The following is a 15,110-nucleotide window of genomic DNA, read 5'->3' as shown; positions in this document are numbered from 1 at the left end:
AACGGCTGGCCACCGCGGGTCGCTGTTGCACCAGAGAAGGCACGGGATGGGCAGAAAGAAGGCAGAGATGGAGGTGGAGGGGGGAGGGGCACGTTTGGCTAGCGCATGGCTGCGAGTGGGTGGCCGAGTGCCCGGAGTTGGCCCCCCCGTGCCACTGACGGGCAGTGGCGACGGGGACGGGGGGGGGGCGCGGGAGAAGGCGAAAAAACGTCCATCGCCCCGCCGTCCATCCCCGCACCACCCGCTCACCCGTTGCGACCATGCGCCAGTTGCGGATGGCTGCAAGTGCAGAGACATCGGCTGTGGGCTGTGGAAGCAAAGGCAAGTGCGAGTGGGGGAGTGGATGGTGGTGGTCAGATTGGGAACGGGCAGTGCTGCAGTCCGACGTGCAGGCCGGAAAAGGTCTCCCGCGTGGGTGTGGGCAAATCGTACATTTTGAACTAAAAGATTCAAAGAGGGGTGGTCGATCCAACGGTCGTTTGCTCAGCTGGCGCCGTCGCGCCGTTTGGCCGCCACGACAGTCGCGCCACGAGATGTGACCGACGAGCGCCGCAACAATCTCGTCCGCCCGCGCCCGGCCGTCGCGAGCTCGAGCTCAATGTCTCCCGATGTGAATCCGAAAACTGTCGAATAATGTCACAGAGTCATATCAGCCCGTCAGACAATGATCACAAGTACGTCGGTAGAGGAATGGATCGTGATGGTAGTAGTGGGGGCGGGGGCACGCTGCTCTCGAGGCGGAGCGGAGGCTCGGCTCGCTGCCGACGCCCGGGACCGCGGATGCAGCTGGGTAGGAGAGCAATGAGGCGGCTGTCGAGGGGATCGAGCGGTCGGTCGACATCGCCACCCGCAGGTTCGCCATCACTGCCGCAAAATCGCCCACGGACATCTCAAAGCTCCACCCACGGTTCAATCAGTATGGGTGGAAGCGGCCAGCGCCGACCGGGCCGCGCTGGGCGCCGTAGCCCATCTGCGACGGGGCGATGTGGCCGGGCGGCGGCGGGTGGCGGGCGGCGAGCTGTCGCTGGCGCTGGCGGGCGGCGCGCATGCCGGCGTCCTCAAAGTACCCGGTGTTGTTGTTGCCGTGGTATGACATGCCGGCCGAGTTGGTCCGCGGCCCGCCGCGGTGGCGGCCTGACTGGTACAGATCCATCTCGGTGAGCGCCTGCGGCGGGAAGATCGAGCCTGGGAGGACGACGGCCTCGTGGACGTAGTCGTCGTACGGCGGCGAGGGAAACTCAAAGTCAGCCACCACAACGGCATTGCGGCGGATTGACGGCCAGCGGTCAAACTCGGCTGGTGGCGCGAGGTCTGTCCCGACTTGCGCAAGCGGCTCGGCGGCCGCAAACGCCTGTCCTCCCATGCCGGCCACGTCGATGAGGAGCTTGGCGCCGTCGCTGCCTTGGGCGTACGCCCGAGCCACAAACGGATAGACCTTGGCGTTGGCGGCATGGACAAAAATGACTTCGCGCTTGGGCGTGTTGCGCGCCCGCTCTGCTGGCGACAGCTCGCCGTCGACGCTCGCCAGCGCCTCCAGAAGCGCCTGCTCCTCGATGAACGGCAGGAGCACCACCGCCATCCACGACGCCCGGTGCCCGTTGAGGTCCAGCCCAAAAGTATCGGGGTAAAAGTGCACAATCGGCGAATCGCTCTCGGTCATCAGCCGCTGGTACGGCGCCGGCAGTGCGTCCTTGGACGCCGGCGGGAGGACAGCCATCAGCTGAGTCAGCGGCGTGAACGGCGTGCCGCGATCAAACTCGAGCTCTCCCTCAAAGTCCGCCAGCGAGCTCAGGTCCGACGCAAACGGTGCGTAATGGTACGGGTAGAACCATCTCCACGAGCAGCAACCCTGGTAGTAGTAGCGGTAGACCCAGACAAGGCCCTGAACGTAAGCTCGCGCCAGCTCGCGCCGGAACAGCGCGTTGCGCTCCAGGTCAACCTCAAACTTGGCCTTGTAGTACCGCTTCTTCCACCCCTCCTCCCAAAGCCGCACCTGATCCAGGTCGGCGCCGTCCGACTCGTTGTCTTCGACCTCAGTCTCGGCCTCAGCCTCCACCTCGGTCTCGGCATCCGCCTCGGCATCCGCTTCGGCATCCGCCTCGGCCTCGATCTCGGCCTCGGCCTCCGTCTCCGTCGCGGCCCCAGTCTCGACCTTCATCTGCGCCTCCCCCTTCTCCTCCTCCATCGGCACAGGCTCCACCTCACCCTCACCTGCGCTACTCTCCATGGCTGCCGCCTTGGCCACCTTGCCGCCGCTCGTCGGCATGATGGCAATGCCAGCGCGCTCGAGCGCAGCCGCAGAGGCTGTTGCGCCGCGCCGGCGAGCCGCCTTCATGGCGGCGCGGTCGAGGTTCCTCTTGCGGTCGCGGAAAACGTCCGACTCCATCTGCCCAATGACGTCGACAATGACCTGGACGCGATCGAGAATGAGCTCTCCGTTGGACGTCAGATGGCCGTCAAGCTTGGGCAGCTCCTCCTTGTAGATGCGGAGCAGCTTGTCGAGTGCGCCCTCGCGGATGCGGAGCGAGGGCAGGTGTGGCAAAAAGTCGTTACCCACAAAGAAGCAGAGAAAGACAAAGTCGTCAAGCGCGTTGTCGTCATCCCACGGAAACGGGACAGGCACTCGGAGTTCGTTGAGCAGGTACTCGCGGAGAATGCCGACGTCAACAATGTCGTACGGCTTGGGCGGCGCAGCCTTGCTTCCGCCCATCGACGCCGCCGCCTCCTTCATCGCCGCCAGCCCGCTCGGGTCGTTGCGGTACGGGCACGCCGACGCAATGTGGCCCGGCTTGCCGCAGGTGAAGCAGTTGGACGACCGCCGCCGGTCCTCGAGATGCTCGCGGAGAATGAAAAAGTGCGGCTCGTGTGTGGCCAGCGCAAGCATGATCAGGTCTGCGTCCGTCCCGTACAGCATGTGGTTGAGGTTCGGCTCGTACCGCGCGTCCAGTCGCTGGCTTCGGATGTACTCCATGATCTTGTGCTCACCCTCGCCCGGCACGTTCGAGTCCGACAGCATGACCACCAAGCCCTTCCACCCAGGCGCCGTGTTCATCCGCAGTGCAATGTAGTACCGCAGCGCCAGCGAGAGCGATGCCATGAACGGCGTGCCGGGCGTGATCACGTTCGAGTCCCACGCCTTCTTGGGCACCTGCGGCAGGGCGTGCCCGGCCTCTGCCGCAAGCTCCAGCTCACGCTCGTACTCCTCCTTGGCCTCCTGCGCCGTCCGGAACCGCCGTGCCCGCTGCTGGTTCGCCTTGGCTCGCGGCGCAACCCCATCAATCGCCATGTACACCATCCGCCGCGGCCGGGCCAGCGCCATGATGCGATCAATGTACGCAAAGACTCGCTCAAACATCTCAGCCTCGGACGATGGCGCTGCCCCATCCTCAGGATGACAGCACGGATGGATGATGCCGTTCATGTCCAGATACAGGTTGTCAAACTCGACGCCATTTGGATTCGGCTGGGCCACCACCAGCGGCGACGGCGACTCGGGCGCCTCCTCGGCACGGACAAGGATTTTCTTGTACTACGGATTCCAGCACACATGCACACAAGCCCCCCCCCCCCCCACAAATATGTATAAACAGAGCATACTCCGTCAAGTCTGTCAGTTTCCCGCCATGTTTCCCCCCTATCACTCTCTCCCCGCCCACTCGCACCTGCTCTCTCTCTCTCTCTCGCTCGCTCGCTCTCTGCCCGCCGATCACACGCTCGACGCCATCGTACCCGCCGAGTCAGCCAGCGGAAGAAGGCCGGCACTGAGGGAAGGGGGGGGGGGGTGAACAATGAAGAGAATGGGTGGTGAGTGAGATGGTGTTTGGAAGGAGGGGAGGGGAGGGGGAGGGGGAGGGGGAGGGGGGGGGACTTACCTCCCATGGTGAAGGAGAGTTGGGTGGTGACGGGCACGGGCGCGGTGTTTGGTCGGCGCGGTCCTCCAAAGACGGACTGACCGCGTGATGGCCCCGATCCGAGTTACCACTCAGGCGCTCACTGGGCTACAGGGTACATGATCGGGGAGACAATGACATAGAGCAGTGCCGCAGGTCGTGTTATACTCTAGGCAGGGTAGGAGTGCTTCGTGGGCGACGATCAGCTCTTTCAGCCCTTTGATCGGCGACCGGGGAACGGCTTGGTCGGCTTGGCTTTGGGCTTGGACCTCGGCTCGGTCTTGACCTTAAACTTTCCCTTGCCTTTGGCCTTGGTCTTGGCCTTGGCCTTGGCTTTGGCCTTGGCCTGGGCCTTGACCTTGACCTTGACCCTGCCTCTCGACGCGGGCTTGGACTCAGAGTCGACCTTGGCGATCGGCATCGGCGACGGCGAGGGGCAGGAGCGGGCGACGGCGAGCGCACGACACGGCTTGGTCTTTCCCTTGGGCTTAAGCTTGGGCTTGGGCTTGGACTTGGCGCGAACACGGGCGCGGGCGCGAGCCTGGCCGCGAGTCGGCTTGGCGCGGAGAGACGAGGTCGAGCGCGACGAGATGACAATGGCCGACGACGACTTGCGCAGCTTGCGGCGGCGCGACTTTGCACCGGTCCGACGGGTACGGGTCTGCGTGCGCGAGACACGACGCTTGGCCCGGGCCTTGGCGGCGCGACAGATGGAAGACGCGGCAGCCGAGTCGTCGAGCTCGTCGTCGGTGTCACCACCGTCGTCGCCGCGGGACGCCAGCGATGCGTGGAGAACGGCGAGCTCGGCAAGAGTGTCGTCGCGGACGGTTGCGCCAGGCCCACCCAGCTCAACGAGCGTCTCCAGCAGAGCGGTGCCCATTGAGGAGAGGTCGTCGCGCACAAAGTGGAGGCCGGCAAGCGGGCCGGCTGTTGCGCCGCCAAAGGTCGACTCGAGAGTGTACGAGTTGGCGATGCCAAGCTCGCGGGTGAGGACAACGCGGGCAGTCGACTCCTTCGACTTGGAGACCTTGAACGAGCACTGCGAAAAGGAGAAGAGGAGCGAGCGGCGATAAAGAAGGCGCGGAAAGACTTGCGCGGCGTAGGGCGGCGAGCCGGGCGTGGTGTCCTCGCAGCCGTACATGAACATGGCGTGCGCTCGCGAGTGAGCGTGGACGTCGACGGCCAGCGCAACCGGGTGCAGGTTATGAAAGGCGGCAATGGCGGCCTTAGCGTGAAAGATCGACGGAACAACTAGCGACGACGGCTTGGCCCACTGACGGTTGAGGTCAACGCCAGCCAGCGAGCACCGGTAGTTGCCGCGGATGACTCCATCGGGGTTGAGCATGGGGATGACAAGAAAGTCAAAGGTGGACCGGAGCAGAGCGCCGGGCCCGTGAGGCGCAAGGAGGGCCTCGAGCAGGCCGTCCATGATCCACGATGACGGCGACTCGCCGGGGTGGACTCGGGCGGTAAAGACAATGCCAGGGCGCGGCGCTGGCGCGCTCGGCTCGCTCACCCGCAGCATCGGAACTGGATTGCCAGCCAGCGTGTGGCAGAGCGTCGAGAGGTGGACTGTGCCGGGAGGCAGCACCTTGCGCGCCGCCGCAGTGAGACTCGCCAGCCGCTTGCGGAGGAGGGTGTAGGTGTAGGGATAAGCATACGCAATGTATACAGTGTCTCCGGCGTGTGGGAAGCGGAGCGAAAAGCTGAGCTGATAGTAGTAGGCGGCGCGCGTGCCCGGACGCTTGCGCTTGGTCTTGGTGTAGCAGACGTCAAAGCCGGCATGCCACCACGACTTGCCCGACCGCGCCGCCTCGGCATCCGAGTACACCACCGGCAACTGGCCGCGGTTGAACGTCGAGTCGGGCTTGATAAAGTTGGTGATGGTAAAGGTGTAGCTGACGCCCGGCACCACGCCGCTAATAGCAAAGTAGAACCACTGCGCATGACAGAGCGTCCCAACGTCGGGGGCCATCGTCAGCTCGTACTCGGCCGGCCCGACTCGTATTGCACTCGCGAGATTGCCCGACTCGAACCGCGCCGAGAAGACCAGGACGGGCGGGTGCCCGCCGCTTGCTGGCCACTCGGCCCGCGCCACCTCGAGCGCACGCGGCGAGACCGGAACCGGCTGGCTCGCGTCGTAAACTCTCGTTCCACGCCCAGCCGATGCGCGGCTCCGCCGCCCGCCCCGGCTGCGACTGCTGCTCTCGTTGCCGCCGTCTGCCGTAGACGTCCACAGCGGCTCGCTGCTGCTGCCGCCGACTCCAACCTCTGCCCGCGACGCGTCGAGTCCCGCCAGAGGGCCGGGCCACTCGATGCCGTAAAAGCTGGCTGATGTCGCCGGCGAGAACGGGACAACAGCCTCGGGCGCCTGCCTCAGCGCCCGACCAAGCCCGCCGCCGGTTCCCGAGCCACTGCCCGAGCCATACGGGTTCGGACTCAGCGTCCGAGAACCGTCGTAGCCATCGTAACGCGAGCCGTATCCGTAGCCAGATCCAGAGCCAGAGTCAGAGTCAGAACCAGAACCAGAGCCGGAACCAGAGCCAGAGCCAGAGCCAACCATCGATGGGCTGTCAAGCTCCGAGTCGGAGAGGCAATGGCGAATCTCACGGCCGCCCGGCCAGAGGACGCCATTGTCGGCATCAGCACCACTGCCGCTGCCGCCGCCATCACTATCCCCACCTTCAGTGGCAGCAGAAGTGGCGGCGGAGGGTCTGGTCTGTCTGGTGACGTGGGCTCTGGTTCTGGGCGAGGCGGCAAGGCCTGCGCCCCAGATCATGGCCGGGTCGACAGGACGGGCCACGCCCTGAACCCGACTCTGTTCCCCGCCTTGCGCCGCCCGCACAGCGCGGACCAGCGATGGACTGAACAGCGACTCGATGTCATCGTAAGCCTGTCGTCTTGCATCGAGCCCACGCGTGGCGACATGCCCATGTGGGGAAAGCAACGAACGTGTTTGAAGCGAACCATGGCTTGCATGACTTGCAGGTAGCGACGAGTTGGCGAGGCGTCGTACCCCACCTCCCGCTCCTCCTCGCCCACTACCAGCCATGTGAAGCAGGGGGGGGTGGGGGGTGAGGTGTGATGTGGGGAAGGAGTTCTGGGTTGGGCATGTGGTGGGGTGGGGGAGGGGGGGAGGGGAAGGGGGGCTGGGCATGGCGCGCACGCGTTCAAAGTGATGGTGATTAATCGTTGGCCTTATTGGTTGGCGGGCGGGCGGGTGGACGGGCGGATGGAGGAGGATTCTCAACGAGTCGACGGATAACGAAAGACATCGGTCACCACTCGTCGTCACCCGCCAAACATGTCGATCGCCGACGTGGTGGACGCCGGCGACCCGCGGGACCTGTACGAGATCATTGAGAAGGTCGGACGAGGCTCATATGGGTCGGTCTTCAAGGGCATGTCAAAGGCTACTGGTGCCGTCGTCGCTATTAAGACCCTGGCTCTGGAAGAAGGCGAGGTACGTGACCAGAGTGAGCCCCCCCTCCCCCCCTGGGCCGCCAGTTGTCGGAAATTGGGCTCTTTCGCCCCTCCCCTTGCACCGGCTTTGGCCGCCACCCCATGCCGACGACGCTATGTTCGCCAAGTTCTGAAAGGTGGTGGGGGGGAGGGGAGAGGGGATAGAAGGGCGAGAAGGGGGGAATGAGGGGGGGAAGGGGAAGAGGGAAGAGGGACAAGGGATGGGGGAGGGTAGACCTAGACTGGTGGGGAGCTGAAGCCTGCTTGTGGTGGTGCCGCTCGGCTGGCTGGCAAGTGGCCTTCCTTGCCGCTCGCTGCGTGTTGAGTTGTCGACTGCCTTTGGGGCAAAAAAACGTGAGAGACGAGAGGCGGGAGCAGGGGAAGGAAAGACGGGGGGAGGGCAGTGGGAAGGGTACAAGGGGGGGGAGGCAAGGACAGCGTGACTCATGGAGAGTATGTGGGGTATGGTGTGGGTGTTGGGGGATGTTTGCCGGTGTGTGTGGAGGACAGGACCTCGAGGATGTCATCAATGAGATTCGCATCCTCAAGCAGTGCGACCATCCGAACATTGTCAAGTACTTTGGCTCGTACATGGTGGACGACGATCTGTGGATTGTGATGGAGTTTTGTGACGGTGGCTCTGTGCTTGACATCTACGAGGCGCTAGACTCGCCGCTGGCCGAGGCGCAGATTGCGTACATTGTGCGCGAGTCGTTCAAGGGACTGCTGTACTTGCACGAGAACGGGATGATCCATCGCGATATCAAGGGCGGCAACGTGCTCCTGACCTCTGACGGGCGGGTGCTGCTTGCGGACTTTGGCGTTTCTGCGATTCTCAACACGACACTCTCCAAGCGCAACACGTTTATTGGGACGCCGTACTGGATCGCGCCCGAGGTGATCATGGTGGAGTCTGACGGCGACCCATACGACGCCAAGGCGGACATCTGGTCGATGGGCATTACTGCGATCGAGATGGCTGAGCTCGGCCCACCATACGGCGACGTGCACCCGATGCGTGCGCTGTTCCTCATCGGCTCTGCGCAGCGCGTGCCGTCGCTCCACGACAAAAAGGCGTGGAGCTCGGCATTCCACGCGTTTCTGGAAGCGTGCCTTGTCAAGGACCCTGCCGGACGGCCGTCGGCGGTTGAGATTCTAGAGCACGAGTTTCTCAAGAACGCGCCGACGTCTGCGGCGATTCTGACCGAGCTCATTGAGCAGGCGCGCGAGGCCGAGGCCAACGCGTCGTCAGGCTCGGACTCGGGCTCGGACTCGGACTCGGACTCGGACTCAGAGTCGGACTCGGGCGGGCGGCTGGGACGATGATGCGGATGAAGGCGGGCGAGGCGCCCAAGTCGGACACGACGTCGGATGAGGACGACTCGGGCACGTTTATCAAGAAGAAGATGCCGGAGGCTGCCGCGCCTGCGGCGGCGGTGCCGGACGTGGCGGTGCAGGGCTCGGACTCGGACTCGGATGAGGACTCGGACGCGGACGGTGCGAGCGCGGCGACCAAGGCCAAGGCTAGCAAGGGCAAGTCGCCTGCGGGCAAGAACAAACCGTTGGCCAAGAACGTGGACTCGCTCAAGGTCGGCGTGGCGACGCATGGGCGGGCTGACTCGACGGTGTCGTCGACGCTCCGGCCTGCGTCGACGACGCCGCTGCACCAGGTGAGCGTTCCGGAGGGCTACGCGCACACTTTTGAGGCGCAGGCGCTGCTCCGCGACTTTACTCGCGGAGCCAATTGCGCCGACAACTGGGGCGAAAAGCTGTTCATCGGCACGTCCAAGGGCATCTACCTGTTTGACCCGCACGCGGCGAGCCCCGAGCTGACGCTCGTTCGGGTGGTCAAGGTCAAGTGTGTGGAGCTGATTGTGATCGAGGAGCTCTCGGTAGTGGTCACCATCTCGGGCTCGTCGTCGCAAGTGGTGGTGTACGAGCTGCGGTCGCTGGCGGGCGCCGGCAAGAAGAAGAAGAAGACCAAGGCCGGGGCGGTGCTGGCGTCGACCAAGAACTGCCACTCGATCTTTATCGGCCGCGACGGCGAGGACAACTCGAACTTTTTCCTCTGCGCAGCCATCAAGAAGAAGCTCTACCTCTGCGAATGGGCGCCGCACCCATACAACAAGTTTATGCATCTGGTCGAGTTCTCGACCTCGTCGCGGACGCAGGTCGGCCTCCTGTTCAAGGACCCGACAACCAACATCCTCTCCAAGATCATCTGCGGCTCGGTGTCAAACAAGACCGAGCTCAACATCATCGACATTGCGTCGTACAAGACCTCGGAGCTGGCGTCGTTCAAGGGCAAGGCGCCGCCGGCGGCGGTCCTCCACCTCGACGGCTACACGGTCCTGTTCTCGTTCAAGACGTCGGCCAAGGCCATCGACATCCGCACCGGCGCCACAGTCTTTGAGTTTGAGTGGGCCGCGCCCGTCGTCGACGTCGTCTACAACGGCTCCAACTACATTGTTGGCTTTACCGACAAGTCGGTCGAGTTTGTCTCGCTTGACAACCACAACGTCTGCCAGACGCTCTCGCACGCCTCGCCGCTCAAGTACCTTTGCCAGTCAGACTTTATCTACATTGCGTCGATGAAGAAGAAGACCACAGGCGTTTTCAAGATCCAGGCCAAGCGCCAGCGCTCGCCCGTCGACCGGCTGCGTGAGCGCAAGCAGGCAGCCGCTTAACAACGTTGTTGCTCATAGCCGTGCAGTAGTGCCCTGGACCACTCACGCGTCGGCTGTATGATGCGATGAACAAACATTGAACAAACTGTCCGCTCCTTTTTAGGTGAGGGTGGGTGTGGGTGGAGGGAGAGAGGGGAGGGGGAAGGGGGGGGGGGGGGGGGGCGGGTAGTGGTTGGCGAGAGGAGGAGCTCACCTATGCACCAAGGCACGCACCACTCACCGCACACACACACACACACACACACACGCAAACACACACAAACACACACACCACGTACACTACATACACACACACTGCATACCATGCAATCGTCTGACGGGTGGTTTGACGACATGGAGTTGGGCGAAGACGACCTCGCCGCACCAGCCTACGACGATGGCATCGGCATGGGTGGCGGAGCAGGGGCTGGAGCTGAGACTGGGGCTGGGGCCGGGGTCGGGGTCGGAGCTGGTGGCCTGGGCATGTCAGCAGGGACGGCGGCGGCGGCGGCGGTGCTGATGGAGTCGGGCTTGGCGGCCAGTCTCACGTCGTCGCTGGTCGACTCGACGAGCCAGTCGACAAGCAGGCTGGTCAAGAGCTACGCCAAGGTCGATGTGGTGCGGCCGTACTTTGATGTGGAACACAGCGATGTGGTGCGAAGGCTCGGAGAGTCTCTTGTACCGCTGCCATCCATGGCGGCAGTGGTGGGGAAGCCCGACTTGTATGGCCCACTCATGTGCGCTCTCACCCTGGTCGCCGTCCTCCTCCTCGGCATGAAGGTCTCTCACCACACCCTGCACGAGGGCACGCTCATGGGAACCGCCCTTGCAGTCGTCTTCTCGTACTGGATCGGCGCAGCTGGCTTCTTTTACATCCTCGGCTATCTGCTCTCCGGCAACGACCACCTCGCCTTTATCCCGGTCTTCTCGCTCACGGGCTACGCCCTCTTCTCGGCGTGCATCACCCTGCTCGCAAGCTCGCTCCTCGCTTCGTCTAATGTCTTCTTTGCGCTTTTGTTTATTGTCGCCGGTGCCGCCGGCGCCAAGCTAGGCGCCGTCCTCATGACCCGCGCCCAGTCGAAGCGCAATGGGCTCATTCTCCTCGCCGTCGTCGTCGTCACCCACCTCATATTCGTCTTTTACCTCCGCTGGTCGTACGTCTACGCCGTCTCGGCCGTCGATGCCACCATCGCTGACGTCTCGTCTGGCATGCTCCCCGACGGCGCCCTGGCCGAGCCCGAGCCCGAGACGGTGTCGACTCTGCAGCCTGACCAGAACTCCGGTTCTGGGGATGGGGATGGAGGTGGAAGCGGAAGCGATGGAGCAGCGACGTCGACCTCTAGTAGTGGTGATGCTGGTGATGTTGGCGACGCTAGCGATGCTGGCGACTCTAGCGATGCTGGCGATGCTGGCGACGCTAGCGATGCTGGCGACGCTAGCGATGCTGGTGTAAGGTAAACCCCAGGCGGAGCAAAAGGAGCAAGTAATGGCCAGTGCCCGAGATATGTATATCTCGATGGAGGTAGAGGAGTTAGCAGACAGGCAGAGTGGCAAGTGGCCGGCAACCGGGTTGGCGCGGTCAGTCGGCCGGGTTGACGCGCGGTCGGTCGGTCGGTCGGTCGATTGGGGGCGGGCGCAAAGGGGGGGCGGGGCGGGCGCAAAGACGGCGGCAACGCGACACACGCGACTGTCAATTTTGGCGCCAAGACGAAGCATATGCTTGGGCTGACACTGCGAGCACTGCCTGTGAGCCGAGTTGGATGCCGTATGGTGAGCAGCAGCGTTGTGGGATGCGGGGCATCTGTCCTTGCCTCTGACGCACCTCTTGCTGGTACCAACCTCACACCGTCCATCCTGGTCGTCGGTGTCGGTGGCGGTGGCTGCAATGCCGTCAACAACATGATCTCGCGCGCTCTCACAGGCGTCGACTTTCTCGCTTGCAACACCGATGCTCAGAGCCTTGCTCAGAGCCTTGCCCATCGGACACTTCATCTTGGTCGTACTGGTCTGGGTGCTGGTGCCTCGCCGCGTGCGGGTTATGATGCCGCTGCCTTTTCCTACGACGCCATCATGGACGAGCTCAAGGGCAACAACATGGTGTTTCTCACCGCCGGTACGTGGGGACATGCCGTCAGGGACTATGGTGACTACTCCCCCATCCCCTCCATCCCCCATCCCCCTCCACTCACTCTCTCACACACTCACTCTCTCTCTCTCTCCTCTTTCCTCTTTTCCTTCTCGTGTGGCCCTCGATGTGTAGGTATGGGTGGCGGGACCGGGACTGGTGCGTCGCCGGTCATCGCGGCGGCGGCGAGGGAGCTCGGCATTCTCTCAGTCGGCATCGTGACCAAGCCGTTCCCGTTCGAGGGCGGGCGGCGGCGGCGGCAGGCTGAGGAGGGTATTAGCGAGCTGGAGAAGTACGTTGACACGCTGCTGGTCATTCCCAACGAGAACCTGCTCTCGCTTGGGCGCAACATCACCATGGGCAACGCGTTCCAGGCTGCCGATGGCGTGCTGTACGAGGGCATCCGTGGCGTGACCGACCTCATTGTCAACCCAGGCCTGGTCAACGTCGACTTTGCCGATGTCACCACCGTCATGTCCAATAAGGGACGGGCCCTCATGGGCTCGGGCGAGGCCGAGGGCGACGACCGCGCGTCGGTGGCGACTGCGCAGGCGCTGGCCAACCCTCTGCTCGAGAACGTCAACCTCGCCCATGCCCAGGGTGTCCTCGTTTGCATCTCGGGCGGCGATGACCTGACGCTCTTCGACGTCTCCACAACCACAGAGACCATCCGCGCCTCGGTCGACGACGACGCCAACATCATCTTCGGCTCGTCGTACGACCCGGCACTCCCGGAGGGCACCATCCGCGTCTCGGTCATGGTCACCGGCCTCGACCCAACGTTCAAGCAGCGCGTTGCCCCGGCGCCGGCGTCGGCCCCGAGCAAGTCGGCCATCGCCCAAGGCGTCCTCACCTCGGCCGCCAAGCCCGCAGAGCCGACCGCCGCCAAGCCTGCTGCCTCCAAGTCGCGTGCCAAGCCGGTCGAGATCTCGTCGATCGGCCAATCGGTCTCAGACAACGCCAAGAGCATGTGGGCTTTCCTCAAGCGCCATGCCTAGACCGGCACGCAGGCCGACGCATACACAACACTTCTCTTCTCTTTGACTAAACCCCTTGTATCCTGCTTCCTGCTTCCACAGTGCTAGCTTGCCGCCAGCTTCTGAAGCGCAGCATCGCGCTGAGCCGCAAGCGCCAAGAACTGCTGCTTGAGCGCAGTGTACTTGGTGAGAAGTGTGGCGTAGACCGGCGAGGCCTTGACCTCGGCCTTGGTCGGCGTGCTCGACTTGCTCGGCATGCTCGATTGAGAGAGCTGGGTTGGAGCTTGGTTCGACTGGGGTGCCGCGGCAGCAGCTTCAGCAGCTGTGCAGCGGGCCTCGAGCTTGGCATTGCGCTGGCGGAGCGCGACGAGCTCGTCGAGAACCGATGCCGTCGCGCCCGACTCGATGGCCTGCAGCGCCGAGGCGACCGCATCGTAGCGGAGTTTGGCATCTTCGGCCTCGTCGCGGGCTGCTTGAATGGCTGCCTGCAGCTTGGCAGTGATGACTGCAGCCTGCTTGGAGAAGAGCTTCTGCGAGGAGGCCAGCTCGGCGCGGACCCGATCAAGCTCTGCGGCCAGCTCGGCCTCGCGGGTCGAGTGCAATTCCTGATCGAGCGAGCCCGTCGAGGCAAGGGCCGACACTGACGGTGAGATTGGCGTTGTTGGCGGCAAGCTCGACGGCATGGCATCAAACGACGAATCCTTGCTTGTTGTCGCAGGAATCTGCATAGCTTCGGATGAGTCGTCATCGATAGGCGAGGGCAGCGCCTTGACTCCGCCGCCAAGCGAGCCAGAAGGCGAGATAAGGGTGAGCCTGATGTCAGCGCCGGTTGCGGGTGACTTGGACACCGAGTTTGACGAAGTGCGGCGACGGCGGCGATGCTTGCCCTTCTCCTTCTCCTTCTCCTTCTCCTTGCTCTTGCCCTTGTCCTTGCCCTTAACCTTGCACTTGTCCTTCCGCTTCTTGGCCTTCTCCTTCCGCTTGCGCTTTTCTTTCTGGTCACGGCGCTTCGCCCTTTCCCTCGCCTTGTCCGATTCGAGTTCGTCAGTCACTGCTGCCGCTGCCGCCGGCCCCATTCGCACGTCCTCGGTCGAGTACGAGTTGCTCGGCCGCGGCGACTGGACAGGCGTCCGCACCGGTGTCACCGCCAGCGCGGTGCCAGAGCGTGCAGCGGCAAGAGGAATGTCTGGAAAGCGGCCTGACTTGGGCGAAGTGAGTGAGTAGCCCGATGAGGAGCGGACCGGCGAACTGTTTTCAGACCGTTGCGGAGAGTGCGCATGTCGCTGCTGCGAGTGATGTCCAGGCCGCGAGCCTAGCCCGCCGTCCACCGCCTCGAGCGCCCGTGCCACCTCCGAGTCAGACGCCGAGCCCGAGCCCGAGCCCGAGCCCGAGCCCGACGACGAGACGGTAAAATCCTCCAGAGAGTATCCGTTTCCTGCGCCGGCTCCCCGGGCCGCGCCATAGCCGCCAAAGCCAGGCGCCTCGCCGCGGCGATCACCAGCACGGTGGCCGCGAGTGGAGCCTCGACTCTGATGATCACCACGCCCAACGCCATCACCATGACCACCATGCCCGTCATCTAAGACGATGCGTCGTCCACCGCCGTCGACTCCGCCGTGCCAGCTCCCACGGCCGGCACCGTCGTCTGTCGCGCGCAACTCGCGGCGGAGGTCAGCCGACGAGCCCGGGCGGACCGCGGCAACCGACCTGGGGGCGGCAGTGCCAGCAGGCGTAGCAGAAGCAGTCTGTCCAGCAGAAGGCCTCCGTCCACTTGTTTCTCCGCTTCGCATGCCTGTACCAGGTCCGCCCGCCGTCCATGATGACGCCGTCGTCGTCCGACTCGCCCGCCCACCTCGGCTCACCTCACCAGGCATAGAAGGTGAAGGGGAAGGGCGCGGGGGTGGGTGGGTGGAGGGGATGGTGTGCTCCCTTTTCCCTTTTGCCACACGCGGTGTCCCTGGCTCTCCCTGGCAATGTCACCCGTCGAGGG

The 15,110-nt window shown here is 64.0% G+C and overlaps 6 protein-coding genes across 6 annotated transcripts; 3 read left to right on the top strand and 3 right to left on the bottom strand.

Moving 5' to 3' along the window:
- Positions 1-913: 913 nt before the first annotated feature.
- Positions 914-3,879, bottom strand: AMSG_08177 (XRN-2 protein; the record flags this gene model as incomplete). Its single annotated transcript, XM_013900075.1, has 3 exons — positions 914-3,529; positions 3,730-3,761; positions 3,873-3,879. 3 exons carry the CDS (start codon positions 3,877-3,879, stop codon positions 914-916), a joined length of 2,655 nt encoding a protein of 884 aa, XP_013755529.1.
- A 166-nt stretch (positions 3,880-4,045) lies between these two features.
- Positions 4,046-6,869, bottom strand: AMSG_08176 (cytosolic carboxypeptidase 3; the record flags this gene model as incomplete). Its single annotated transcript, XM_013900074.1, has 2 exons — positions 4,046-6,783; positions 6,858-6,869. 2 exons carry the CDS (start codon positions 6,867-6,869, stop codon positions 4,102-4,104), a joined length of 2,694 nt encoding a protein of 897 aa, XP_013755528.1. The 3' UTR covers positions 4,046-4,101.
- A 325-nt stretch (positions 6,870-7,194) lies between these two features.
- On the top strand, positions 7,195-10,039 carry AMSG_12140 (uncharacterized protein; the record flags this gene model as incomplete). The annotated part of the gene is made up of 3 exons (XM_013900171.1): positions 7,195-7,353; positions 7,863-8,599; positions 8,647-10,039. 3 exons carry the CDS (start codon positions 7,195-7,197, stop codon positions 10,037-10,039), a joined length of 2,289 nt encoding a protein of 762 aa, XP_013755625.1.
- A 240-nt stretch (positions 10,040-10,279) lies between these two features.
- AMSG_08173 (YIPF3 protein) lies at positions 10,280-11,471 on the top strand (the record flags this gene model as incomplete). The annotated part of the gene is made up of 2 exons (XM_013900073.1): positions 10,280-11,300; positions 11,413-11,471. Exons 1-2 carry the CDS (start codon positions 10,343-10,345, stop codon positions 11,469-11,471), a joined length of 1,017 nt encoding a protein of 338 aa, XP_013755527.1. The 5' UTR covers positions 10,280-10,342.
- Positions 11,472-11,785: 314 nt separating this feature from the next.
- On the top strand, positions 11,786-13,196 carry AMSG_08172 (cell division protein FtsZ; the record flags this gene model as incomplete). Its single annotated transcript, XM_013900072.1, has 2 exons — positions 11,786-12,131; positions 12,279-13,196. 2 exons carry the CDS (start codon positions 11,786-11,788, stop codon positions 13,139-13,141), a joined length of 1,209 nt encoding a protein of 402 aa, XP_013755526.1. The 3' UTR covers positions 13,142-13,196.
- On the bottom strand, positions 12,224-15,103 carry AMSG_08171 (uncharacterized protein). The gene has a single exon (XM_013900071.1). It carries the CDS (start codon positions 14,992-14,994, stop codon positions 13,225-13,227), a length of 1,770 nt encoding a protein of 589 aa, XP_013755525.1. The 5' UTR covers positions 14,995-15,103; the 3' UTR covers positions 12,224-13,224.
- Positions 15,104-15,110: the final 7 nt, after the last annotated feature.

This window comes from Thecamonas trahens, assembly GCF_000142905.1.
Source record: "Thecamonas trahens ATCC 50062 unplaced genomic scaffold supercont1.39, whole genome shotgun sequence".
Taxonomy (NCBI): domain Eukaryota; order Apusomonadida; family Apusomonadidae; genus Thecamonas; species Thecamonas trahens.
Note: the sequence above shows the minus strand (reverse complement) of the source record. Positions and strands in the feature narration are given on the sequence as shown.